Raw genomic sequence first — 13,663 nt, 5'->3', positions numbered from 1 at the left:
TTTCTAAATTTGCCAATTGCTCTGAATCAACAAAAGAAAATGTGCTATTTTATTATTAAAAAAAGATGGAATACATGATTTAACAATTAATATATTCATTATTCTTTATAAATTACTTGTAAATGAAGAGATTAAGCCATTGGAAAACTGAGCATATAGTTTGTTAAACATGTCTTTATTTTAACATCATTAAGGGTTGTGGAAACCTTGTATTGTGGACAACAGGGAGGATGAAGCTGACAGGATTATATCGAAATTTTGTTGACAGTTTTCTGACATTTCTGGCAGTCCATTACCATCCAAGACCTGTACAGTTATACCAGCCAGGTAACTTTCTTCACAAATCATAAAAGTGTCCTCAAACAAACAAACAAATTCATAGTGCATCATAAAGATTTTCTCTTCACGAGTGAACAGTGATCATCCATCATCCTTTGCACTGCTCCAGCTACTTATCACTGTCTTTAGTCCCAGGTTCACTGCTGAAGGATTTGATGAAGTTGTAGATCCTTGTGTTGTATGGGACAAAGTCTTTCTTGTACACAATGACAGTCTTGGTGTGAGCTGTCTTGTAGACGAATTGATTTGGATCTTCTGGCTGTTGAACCTCCTCTTCTTCTTCTTCTTTTTTTTTCACTAATGTAAAAGGGGGGTGGGGGTGTAAACAATATTTTTTTGAATTTAGTTATGACTGATATCCAACAAAAAAGTTAGCCCAAATCTAAATGAATGTCACTAGCTAAAATAATCAGATCTTATATTAAACAACACACAAAAATATCATTTTTGTAAATAAAATTGTTTCTTATCCAAATTCAAGTCAAAGTCCTGCATTTCAAAGGGTACATAAATATTACCAGAAACAAGTTTTAAAAAGTTAAAGTGCTTAATAAAATGGTCAGTGTTATTATTTTAATAAGCCATCATATTATTTAAATAACGTGCAAGCAGAATTGTAATGTTTGTAGCTTATTGATTTGGAGCTTACTTTAATCATTCAATACACTTTAAAAAATTAAGGTAAACACCTGGTTTCTGATGGCCAATGTCTGTCTGACTGACGCCATTTACAGAGTCAAAGCTCACATGCCTTGTACTCCTCCATTAATACTGGAATTTTTATCTATTTTGTCATTTTTAGTCTATACATGTAAGTAAGTGGGCAGTCACTGAATTAAGTATGGTATTTTTGTTTGCATGAGACTTTGTGTTATATTTTTATGAAACTTAGTATCATATGTAAGTTGTCAATTTGTATATATTTTTTCCAACATTGCTTGTATTACTTTGAAGGAAGCAGTGCTGTAGTTAAACTTCATTTAGTGCGAAGAAGAGCTATTCTGATAAAGCAGCATCCTGAACACTGTAGACAGTTGTATGGATAAGCAATGATGCCTAAAAAGCAAGGTTAAAGGACTTGCACATAATGTGAGATCACCACTGATAAAAAAAAAAAATAGTGGACGGCGGATAAGACACTGAAAAGAACTTGTTTGAAGTTTGGTTAAAGGTGACAGTTGTGTTATTAAATTGTTAAACATGGAAATATATCACACCAAATGCAATAACACTGCTTTTAAATACAGATGTAGGCTAAGTGCCGACTCCCACCTAGCAGAATAAACTGCGTGCCACATTATTTTTACGTTTACATCATTTGTTGCTGTAATTTATAGTTAGACACCGTTACAGTCTCTGGTTGTAGTTAATTCTCACTCACCTGGCGTGTCCTCATAACGTCCTGTGTATTTGAAGAAAGCGTATGTACCTATCATGGTCCAAATACCGACAGCGTAAACTGCAGACACTCTTGTGTTCCATTTTGTCAGATCTTTAAACTTCATGACTGCTGTCTGCCCCGATTAACGGGTTTGTTTGTCCTTTGATGCAAAAATGTTCGTACATCGATAGCTTACTAGCGCATCCAGGGCGCCGCCATGACCGTCAACCCGGAAGTACAACTGATACAAACAACACTTCCGGGGCGTGTTTTTTATATAAAACAATTTTATACATGAGAATAGATTTGTGATGTATGTTACATGTAGGGTTACAAAAACATATGTTTTGTTTTATTTTTTTAAATAATATATTCATAAAGGAGACGACGAATCATTAGTCAGTCTGATAATCTAAACAAATGTCTAAACATATTTGGAAAACCTGAACTCCTGGATAAAGTAGTGTTCTTGGTCCGTTAGCTTCCTACAGTCGCCCTTCTGCCAAAAATCTTTGATCTTTGACAGCTCATTCAAATTTGACAAACAGATTAGCTCTGTTACAGAGACAAGCTTCTTTCAGTTGAGACGTCTGGGGAAGGTAAAGGCCTATCTTCCTCCAAATTAATTTGAGAGTCATTCACTTGTTTATTACTTCTCATATGGATTATTTAGATTGTAACTCCTTGTATGTTGGTGTCGATCAGTCGTCTCTACAGCTGGTCCAGAATGCAGCGGCCCGTCTTCTGACTGAGAAGAATAGACAAGATCAAATCAAACCAGTAATGGCTTCTCTTCATTGGCTTCCTGTCAGTTTCAGGATCCAGTTTAAGATTTTATTACTTGTTTTTAAAAGTTTAAATGGGCTGGCACCATCCTACTTGTCTGAGTTATTGCATCGTCATGCTCCAGTCAGAGCCATCAGATGCTCTTGGATGCTCCACGATCCAGGCTCAAAACCAGAAGGAGACAGCACCTCCTTGGCTGCTCCAAACCTGTGGAACAGTCGGCCTGTCAATATCAGAACCGCTCAGACCTTCGAAAGGTTTAAATCCCTGCGTAAAACCCACCTCTTTGTGTTGGCTTTTAATTTTATTGTGTTTTTATTGTTTATTTTACATATATTGGTTCTTTTATTTGATATTGTGCTTTAAGCCTGTACAGCACTTTGGTCAACCGTGGTTGTTTTAAATGTGCTTTAGAAATAAACTTTGACTTGACTTAAGAAAACATGAGCAACATTTATGTTAAATGTACTGTGAGGAGTTTCTATTTGTTTCAGAGACAGCCTCAATTTTATACTGATGCCTCTTATTCTTAATGCGTATATTATTGGTACATTTATAATTTCACTTATATTTCCTATTTTTCTAAACATATTGTTAATATATATATATACTGGAATATAATTATTTTGCATACTAAATATATTTTTAGCTACTACTTATTATTTTTTCATGCTTATATTTAAACTTTACAATAGAAGCATCTGTAATGTGTTCTAATTTCCCCCTGATGATAAGTCAAGTATATCTGATTCTGATTATAATTCTAACCTGGCATGTCGCGATCTGTCAGTAGATTACTGAGCAAATTCCACACATATTAAAAAAAAACATGGAGTGACTCCAAATCAAACACAGGCTAAAAAGTATTTAACACACTTACATATGTGAAAAACATTTTGTTAAACACATACATTCAACACATTGTGTTTGCTAGTTGTATTAGCTTACCAGTTATATCCCACTTTGGTTTGTATGATGCTTGTAAGTCATACTCTGAAATATACAAATTAAATTAGATTATAGAATTGAATATATTTGTTTCATGACCTATATGGAGCACCTGCCCATTACATCAATGCTTAATGTATAAGATATGAGTCACAGCACACTTATTTCTCTGAGTTATGAACCTTGTAGTCACGGTACTTGGAAGAAAGGTCAAAGCTGTCACCTGACATGCCTTGTGGCATGTCTGTTCTGAAATACTGCACGCACAAGTTTCCCCTCAGTCACAACATGTATGATCTTCTGTGATTTGTGGTTTTCTGGAAATTATATGGGATTTTTTATATTTCTCCTTCCACCGTGCCAGCTGAAATATACAGCTATGGATTGCACTTATACAGCAGAGGTTAGAGCTGAGAATTTAAGTAACAATAATTAGGATTTGAGACTTGACTTGACTTGGTCACTGTGAGGGTTGATTAACTTCAGACTTAAAAGCTCAAAACCTCAACTTCACATTTTCACTTGGTACAAGCAGGGCTGTGGACTGCTAACACTGAAGCATCTGATGTCATGTCTACATATGTAGGATATGTTTGGCAACAATGCAACAACAGCAGAAAGTTCTGAAGACTAGCTGATAGACTAAGTCCACAATTATCCACATCTGAACGGTGTGCTGTTGCCACTGCACAGCCACAAACATGCCTGTCAAAATAGATGGAGACCGGAGAAACATGTCGGAGAAACAGAGTGGGGACGGTGCTGACGGTGTGTTCTGTTCAAGTATATCTCCAGCCTTATACTCCCTCTCTCAAGGCCATTCTCGTTTCTGGAGTTGCTGGTCAGATTTTAAACAACAGCAATGCACAGAAAAGGAAGTCCTGACCAAAGTCCTTTATCTCTAACTGCTGGCTACTAGAAGCCCTGAAAAGTTGGCCGTGGCTCTCGGAGGCTACATCGTCGTCAGCCTGATGGGTTCCACGATTGCTTCTGCACTGGCTTTAGTAAGTTTAATTTATATTTAGTCTATAGTCAGTACCTAAAAGGAAATTGTTGGAATGCCATTTTCGGTCAGTTGTAACATGACATCGTTGACATGCAAATCACTTATGAAAACTTTAGACCTGAGTTGAGCCACTCTTTGATATTACTTAAAGCTTGATTTTGACCTGCCCCAAAAGACAAAGAAAAGGCTTTATCAGTCTGTATTTTTCTGTGCCTGATGATTCCAGACCTTCAAATCCGTCCACTCCACTCAGTTGGTAATGGAGTGTAACAAGTTGGCAATTCTGTCTGACATCAGTCAAACAAATTGCATGAAGAGCAAAGCCAACAATACCCTCGACCATATACCCAAGTATATCCAGCCATCCATTATCTATACCGCTTATCCTGCCTATCCCGGCTGTCATTGGGCAAGAGGCAGGGATGACGCATAGAAAGAGACAACCTTTACGCTCACAGTCGCACCTACAGGCAATTTTAAAGTCACTAATGAACCTAACAGGTAACTATGTGTACTGTGGGAGGAAGCTGGAGGGCCTGGAGAGAACATGCAAACTCCACACAGAAAGCCCTCCTATGTCCGAACTGGATTCTAACCAGGAACCTTCAAGCTGTGAGGCGACGGTTTTTGCAACACGAGTACATTTATTGGGGACTACTTTCATGGACTTTCGTGCTCTATGTAGTGCTATAACTGCAGTGTACAGAGCATACTGTGTTTTTGGGATTGAGACAAAACTAAAAAACTACAGTGCCTGTACTTGCTAGGACGCATTTATTAAGTCTTTGAAAATATGAACAACAGCAGACCTTTCCTTTAAAAACACTCCTGGAAATGCTCCAACCACTTTACCTTGTGTGGGAGGAATTATAGCGCTGCTAACAGTGAGTCACACACAATCATTGAAAAATGCTTCATACAAAATATATTTCAGATGAACAGATGTCATGAAACACCAGTGGCTGGCTATTTGCCTGTTCCAGAGGGTGAAGATATGATTCATAGAAACATTATGTACAGATGCTTGTGTAGCTTTGACTATGATACTTCTGGCACTGATGATGCACAGTTATAGCTATGATAGTAACCTACACTATAAAAAACAACCTATAGAATCTACTCAATAAAACTGAGGTGACAATTTGCACTTTATTTGATTGCGTAAATATCACCCTGTGTTTTGAGTGAATAGTACTTACATTTAACGACTATGATACACTTAAATAAATTAGGTACATTCTACTCCACATTTCTCATTAGATTCAAAACTTATTACTTAAGAAAAATGAGAAATAATAACTCTTGACACATAGAGACAGACAACCTTTCACGTTTACACTCACAGGCAACTTACAGTCACCAATGAACCTAACGAGCATGTCTTTGGACTGTGGGAGGAAGCCGGAGTACCCCGGAGGGAACCCAGGCATGCTCGTGCAAATTTGAGCCCACCGGGATTTGAACCAGGAACCTCCTAGTTGTGAGGCGACAGTACTAACCACTGCACCACCGTGCAGCCTTTTGCAATTTTAAGATGCTCAAATAAAAATAAATTCTAATCAACAACATTAGCCTGCTCGTGTTAATTTACTTACTAATGTTCAGGAAAGTCGGCCAGAGTAACCGCCAAGAGAGGGCTACTAATTAACATTTCTTGTCATATACAGACACGCCGACTACAAATTGTCTGGTTTATCTAACTAATAAACATAAACATTTTCATTCACTGTGATACACAGCAAAACAGGAATCTTAACTTTAACCTGATAGCACACTGACACTGGCAAACACCGATTAATCCAACCCTGACCTGCAGCCAAGAACAATCATTGATCCAGGCCCGATATCTTTGGGTAGATTTTATTATGTTATTTTGGGTTAATGCTGATAATTTGGTAATGCAGGTTAACTTTACTCATTGCAATTATTTCACTTGCTAACTTATGTACTTTTAGTATTATTTACACAATTTGCATGGATTTTATTTACTACACTCAAAAATCCTTTTTTAGTTTAGTCACTTGGTGAAGTTGTCAAGATCATTAAATGGTTTCAAAATAATTTATTTCTTACGTTAAAAAAAAACATTTTTTGTTTCCATTGAATGAGACGTGTAAGATGTCAGAATTTGAGAAATGTTAAACCCCAGCAGATCTTGTAATATATTCTATTAAATCTCTCACATAATCTATATATCTATATTTTTATAGACTTCTTTATAATTACCCCAGTTAGGTTTTCTTTGGAACTTGGGGTTATATGTTTTTCTGTACTCTACTTCTTGGAGGCCCTGAAGCATGTAAGTGAGGATTCACTCTTGCTGGCACTGAAACATACCTGACTAATAGCGTTTAGCCGTTAGGTGTGTTTTTTTTCTACATGCCACTCATTCATTTCTCCCTGAACTGTGCATTTTTTAAAAAGCAGGCTGAAGAGTGAAAGCAAGGCTGCACCCTGACGGTGTGAGGTAAAAAAATAAATCAGCAGACAAAGAAGGAATGTTGACTTCAGAGGGAAGAAAAAACATGATGCGTGTTGTTATTTTATTTCTGTTATTTCTATCTCTCATGAAACGCGTCCGTGTCACTAAAAAATGTGCTCCACATTAGTTTCATTGGAGATGGTTTCAGACTTGTTCAAGCAGTCTATGTGATTGTACTGAAAGATCACACATCCATCATGGGATTAAGTTTTATGCTGTTTTAGTAGATGTTAAAGTCAGCTTGTTTCCGGCCTCTTCAGTCTAATTTGTAAAAGGTTACAGATTTTTATTCGTTGAGTGACAAGAATCGAGGCTCCAGAGCCAGCATAGAGTGCACTCATCAACATCCATATGCAGGTTTATAAAGGCCTAAAAATGAAGGTCAGTTTAATCCTTATATCACAGACACTGTTGCTACTGATTAAATATAACGAAAAGTATAAAAAGGAAATGTTTCTGTGCTTTCCTTAAATGTAAATTTAATCACATGACATCCAGCAACAACAAGTTGAAGCTGCGCTAACTAATAACAAGTACACTGAGGTTAATTATCATCTCTGTTTCCCTTGAATTGGGCGAAATATTAAATCATCTTTCGTGTCATTGTTTTAACAGCCTGTGACTTTCCTCAAACTCGCCAAAAAGTTCAGATAAACAGCACAAAGCAGCAGAAAAGCTAGCAACTAGCTGGTGAACACGGTGGAGTAGCAGCACCTGAGCTCTGCAGCCACTGTAGCCACAGACACTTTCTGCCACCTCATCAATGCTAAATCAAAGATATGTGGATTCAAAGCAGTTGGCCTGTGTTAGATAAAAGTTGGGTGACACTTAACTGTCTGGACAATATTGAAAAGAGTATTTTGTTAACTCTACACAAAGCCCGCTGCTAGACATATGGTGGTCATCCGTCTGGGTGGGTAAAAGAAAACCCACCTGGGAAGGGAAGAACATCGAACTCACTCGGAAAGGCCCAGATCAGCCAGTCAGTTAACCAGTCAACCATAGACTGTATAAAAAGATGGACGACGTGACAGCTCCCTAAAAGTGAAGTAAAAACATTTCAAGCGGCCCCTGCTGACTTGCTGTTGTATGTCATAAAGCCCGCCTCCTCCATGTTAACAGATGGGACATGGGTCAAACTATAAAAAATAGTAATAATAATACATTTTTCTCAAACATGGTTTCTGTCATTATGGTTAGTTCTTATCATGCTGATTTACGTCCAAGTGTTCATTTTTCTGACAAGTTTATTTTTAATTAGTTATTTGATGCTGTAAAAAGGATGATTGACAGCTCTGTTGACCAATACGGCTCCTGCAGACGATCTGTTCCGGATTAGCAGATTGGAGGACGAACGACGAGAGGAGACGTAACAAAAACAATCACTACAGTCATTGAAGTTTCCATATCTGTCAACGTTAACCTCAGACAAACACAAAGAAGCTGTTCTGCTGTTAAAGTGTGTGTTTTGGTTAGTGGAAGTGACTATGCCAGCTTCACCCGCCGATCACTACTGCCCACCTCTGGCTCCAAAAGACGTCACCATCGCAAGATGGCAGCCCCTATCAGGGGGAATATTTTCGCATCAATTTTGAACAATGAAAGTAGATGGAGACACGTCATCCATCTATATATACAGCCATTTGTTCAAACCAAGACCTTGCTGTGAGGTGACAGTGCTAACCACCACACAACCAGGCGGCTGAGAAAAATGTATGATCGATACAAATAATAAATAATTAAGTGAATATACATAAACATTAAAAGATGTACACCAATAAGGACAAAAGAAAACCCTTAGCATCCAATCCAGTATCCAATCAGAATGTAAAAATACTACATTATAATTGTACGGATGTTTTGGACAGCCACTTTAAATGATTGAGGATGCATTTGTCAGTTCCAATGAGAATAAATAAATCTGTCAGAGCATTCAGAGTTCAGGTGGGAGTGTGGTGCAAAGCTCAGCGTGCCCGTCAGGCCTCACTGCCTTTGTAAAGCCCAAAGCATGTAAACAAAGTCAGCACATTTCCAGCACAACAGCTTTTTGCAAGTAGAAGTTTGTTGTTTTTAAAAATCAATTTACATGCACTTTATATTAAAATGTGTCTTTCTTTTAAACATTTTTAAGTTTGTCATATCACAAACACCATAGATCTACAAGAGAAGCCTCATAGTTGTTGTGTTTCTACATGCTTTAAAAGACATGCTTTCACTCTTACTTTCCTGTGATGTACTGTACAGTTCAGGGGTCAAGGTCACATTCTTTTAATGTTACGACTCATAAAGCATTTTCACTGAATTTCCCACCTGAAAACAAAAGTATGTATAGAAACAAACCACAGAAATACTAAATGAGTAGTGCAACAGCTTGTTTAATCACTTTTACTCTCTTTATAATAGTGTTTAACTCTTTCATTCTTTGAGCCCGGGGCTGTTTTTTCCCCTACTGTCTGAACGGTGTGTCTTTGGGGGCTGAAGTAACGGCCCCTTTCACTTTGTTGGAACTTGTCTGCTGAAGCTATGAGTCACACAAAGCTAATACATAAACTCTCCACATGCAAGCCCCTGGCACAGCACAGCGTATACCTGCAAGCACCTGGACTTCATACATGCATTGTGGTGAATAGGAGATAAAGGGGGGGGAGGGATCATTTTTGCACAAATGATCTAAAAGGTAAGAAAAACTCTCTATGGTTCTTTATCAGGGAAATGTTAAATAATGGCGTTGTGCATGTGTCAGTCTAGATTAAATTATGAATGAATGGTTTCAGGCTGATGCCACTTAAAGATAATAACATCAATCATAAACACAGGGTAGTAGTTGTAAATTACAGTAATAATGGATATTGCATATCTGTAGCTGTTCCTAAAGCAGGAGTTACTATATGGTCTGTAGAGATTGTACAAAACAATTCATAACTTGGAGACTTTGGTTTTAAAGCTAATGACTTTTAATATGCATGTTAAGAAGAGCTAAAATACGTTGTCCTGATATCACAGACACTATTGCTAATGGTTAAATTTAAGGAACTATTAAGGATCGGATAAGATCAAATGTATTGATACAACCCGGGGAAATTGAAGTGTCACATGTTTATTAGAAATATGTGTGCAGAAAAGATAAGCAGCCTTTAAAAACATCTATCACAAACAATATAAAGTGTAAGTAATAAAAATAAAAGGTAGCTTCTAGTAGCATCAGGATGCAAACTTCATGTTTGCATGAACAAAAAATGTGCTTGAGGGAATGGAATTATTGGCAGCTGTGTTAGCAGCAAGAAATATAGTTATTGCATCACAGCAGCAGAAACAAAAAAGGTTTGAAAGGTGCAACAGGTTAATAATGTAAAGCACATCATCACTTCTATAATCTGCAAAGCCTAAATTTGATGTTTACATTACATTTTCCTTCAAGTTGTGCATGAAAGACATGCATGAAAGACATGGAAAGTTCAAATTTGTGCTACACCTGTCATTCTTTTTGTTTCATGTCTTATGTCTGCCTTCATGTGGCTGGTGTTGGGGGTTATAACAGTGCATGGATGATAGAACATGATAGAGCTGAAATATACCCAGATCCTCCTCTAGGAAGAAGCTCCAAAAGACCTGAGGCAAATTAATGCGTTCAGTGTTATATATCATATGTTATATGTTAGGTAACATATCCCCAAAAGGCCAGCTGGAAATAATCTTTAAAAATGCTTCATAACATGTAACTAAACCAATAAACTGTAGAATACTTGAGGACTTGTGTTACAATAAAATTACAACACAAGACGTTACAAAGGGCTTTACATTAGCCAAATGCAAGAACTGATTCTCTTACAAAAGCTCATTGTATATCTTTATTTGTTTCACTTTAATGATTCCACAATAGTTTTATATTAAAGACGTTGGCCTCAAGAAGTAAAGAGAAACAAGTTTAACCCTAAATTGTCCCAAATGTTGTCAGACAGTAAGTGCCTAATTTAACTCATGTACATACTATGATAACTTACAGTGTACTTAGTCAAACTTACAGTGTACTTAGTTAAACGCAAATTACAATCTTTTTTTGTGACCAGTTGTTTTATTTGTTTTTGGTAAGGATTGCAGGTTAAATATTTTTTGTAAGAAACAATACATGGTCATACCGTTTGGATTAAAACTGAAATGATGATGCTAAAACATAACAACTTAAAGTATTGACCAACATAATTGTGATTTTTTTAACCCCTACTTTTCCCCTTCCCTAGTAAGTAAGTCAGGAAAAAATAAATAAATAAATGCATAAATAGGTTAAATTACAGTCGTTATTCTAAACGTAACCAAGTATTGTTGATGCCAGAACATAACCAAACAACAGCCCAGTTTCACAACATGCCTCACCTGTTTGCGCAGTAGTGTTTAGGTATGAAAACATGTTGCTTGACAAAGCTAGCGGCACCTATTTAAGAACAACTTCTGTGACCCTATAAGAGAGAACTAATAAATAAGCCTTTATTTGATTGTTTGGGTTGGAGGACTGGTTGAAATAATGATTACAATTTGGCAGCTCAACCATTTAGTTTATTAATTTATAATAATTTACAAAATTAATAATCTATAAACTTACTGATCTTATTTCTTGTTTTACAAAATAAACATACAATTTAAAAAATCTTTTTATCAGTGTCTTATAAAGAATGACCATTATATCTGTTCAGCCGCTAGGAATCATTTTGTGACCGTGCTAAACGCTAACATTTAGTGTAACAGAAGATGTTAGAGAGAGGAGTTTTGTTTGACAGTTGATTTTAAAGACTTTGAAGGGTTTTTTTTATGTCACACTCTCAATGAATTCAACAATCTGTGCCTATGAACTAAATCCTGTGCTGCTTCATGTCCTCTTGCCATAAAGCTTTTGCTATCAGGTGAAAAAAACTACCAATATTGTGACTATTTAAAGCCACCTTGTGAAATTTGAAAACTTGGGACTCTAGTGCCCCCCAGAGGCAGAATGACACTGGCCAGCAGTGCATACAACTACCCCAACAAACCTCATATCCAAACTGACATAAATGGGCTTAAAGCGACACATAGACTGCACTAATTTGTCTCTGTTTTCTACAAACAAAAAGTTACAATGTAAATATTTTCTCTCACAGAGGCCTTGTTTTTGAGCTGTAATCTAATTTATACTGCTGTACTGTGATGAAACACATCAATGCTGGAGTAAGTATTGATCATTCTTACCAAATTTATCAAATTCAGCATTTCATGGGTTGGCAATGGCTCATACACGCCATCTACTGTTTTAAATCAGCCCTGCACCTGATGGTGACATAGAGGCAACCGTTTGGGACAAAGTTACATTATGACATTTATTTTAAAAAAAGGAACGTTAAGGGCTGTCGGGCATGTGCACTTGCATTGTCTTGGCTCCGAAAGCTCCGGCTTCAGGCATTAGATGGGGCAAACGCCTCGAACTGATAGTGCTCGGGACCACCCCGGTCCTCCACCACACTACCGTGCTCTTCAGGGGACTCCACCCAGGGGAGGACACACCCTCCCCCTCTCAGCCCCTTGCCCACATTGAGTATTTTTCAAACTTGTGCAGTGGGTGGAGTTATGGTCAGACCTGTGGGTGCAGTTACACTTTAAATGAAAAAATAATCCACAAGACAAGTGTAAAAGAATTCTGTCAAAAACTTTTTATTTATAATTTTTGAGAAAAACAATTAAACTTTGTTTGTGATGTCCAAATATAACTTATAATTTGTGGTATTTGGGGGGATTTTTCCCCAGACAGGATGTCATGATGACACAAAATTGCTCATGTCAGCGTATCTCTGTGTTCTGACAGAGTCTATACGTGCCTTTAAAGGTTCAATCCACCTGTAAGACCCCGGGACAAAGATTTAATGTCATTCCCTCCGGCTACGACTGAAACCTCAGACCTGAGTTTTCTGTAGAGATTTACCGTCATACTGTTGGTCGCTTTGATTAAAAGCAAAGTCACATTCATCAAGTGAACAAAGAGCTGCGCCCTTTTCATTCAGCTGCAGGTGAAGTGAACCTTTTAAATCAGCGGCATGTTGGATCCGTTTTCTCAGGAGGCAGGGCTACAAAGGAAAGAAATATGACCACACAGAATGAAAAATATGACCTGTTCAAAAGGACGGCAAATACGGCCTCAGGGAAAAATAACATTCCAGTACAATGTAATGAAAATCTACCTTTCTAGAGTTATAGCCCTTCTTATTATACACAGTAGCCTACGAGTCTTTTTTCTCTCAAATACTGAATAAGAATATGTGTATGCTCTATTTTTTGCAACAGCTAGCGTTTGATGGATAATCTAACTACAGCCCAGACTCTCAGTTCAGGTGGAGTCGCTGGAGGAAGTAGCAAAGGTAAGATCCGACAGGTGTTTATAAGCTCTAACACTGTACGGTTTTAGCTTGGTGACAGCATGAAGGCTTGGTTCTTCCACATTAGAAATTTGGTTTATTAGGTGAGGTTTCTGCTTTCACCACAAAACACTGTGATACAATGTAATGGATTCATTTCGAAGTTTTCTTTTTCAAAGCAAAAGTCGTTCCCTTCGAAGGCAACATGGTTAACAAATAGAATAATCACTTTACATGATTATTTATATGGTCACAAAATCAGTAACAACTACCAGACTGACATCACAAAGTAAGTTTTGCCCTGAGTGAGTGGTAGGTTAAAGCTGCACTATTCAAAAGTTTTCATA

General features: G+C 37.3%; 2 protein-coding genes across 2 annotated transcripts in view; one reads left to right on the top strand and one right to left on the bottom strand.

Annotated features, from left to right (window-relative positions):
• Window positions 1–3: 3 nt before the first annotated feature.
• LOC138604986 (small integral membrane protein 26-like) lies at window positions 4–1,938 on the bottom strand. Its single transcript, XM_069677040.1, has 2 exons — window positions 1,721–1,938; window positions 4–636 (listed from the first exon to the last, which is right to left on the bottom strand). The coding sequence occupies exons 1-2, from the start codon at window positions 1,842–1,844 to the stop codon at window positions 449–451; spliced, it is 312 nt and encodes a 103-aa protein (XP_069533141.1). The 5' UTR covers window positions 1,845–1,938; the 3' UTR covers window positions 4–448.
• A 7,589-nt stretch (window positions 1,939–9,527) lies between these two features.
• LOC138604836 (collagen alpha-1(XVII) chain-like) overlaps window positions 9,528–13,663 on the top strand; it is a 26,809-nt gene continuing 22,673 nt past the window's right edge. Inside the window, exons 1-2 of the mRNA XM_069676846.1 lie at window positions 9,528–9,619; window positions 13,246–13,319. Coding sequence (XP_069532947.1) covers window positions 13,256–13,319 — 64 coding nt within the window. The 5' untranslated portion in view covers window positions 9,528–9,619; window positions 13,246–13,255. The remainder of the gene's footprint in view (window positions 9,620–13,245; window positions 13,320–13,663) is intronic.

This window comes from Semicossyphus pulcher, unplaced genomic scaffold, assembly GCF_022749685.1.
Source record: "Semicossyphus pulcher isolate SPU_LCO1_2020_fin unplaced genomic scaffold, fSemPul1.0.p SCAF_27, whole genome shotgun sequence".
In the NCBI taxonomy this organism is placed as follows: domain Eukaryota; kingdom Metazoa; phylum Chordata; class Actinopteri; order Labriformes; family Labridae; genus Semicossyphus; species Semicossyphus pulcher.
Note: the sequence above shows the minus strand (reverse complement) of the source record. Positions and strands in the feature narration are given on the sequence as shown.

Coding starts and splice junctions, on each gene's coding strand:
- LOC138604986 (XM_069677040.1), bottom strand. CDS start 1,844: ATGAAGTTTAAAGATCTGACAAAATGGAACACAAGAGTGTCTGCAGTT. Junction 637..1,720: donor ACGTTATGAGGACACGCCAG/GTGAGTGAGAAT, acceptor CTTTTACATTAG/TGAAAAAAAAAGAAGAAGAA.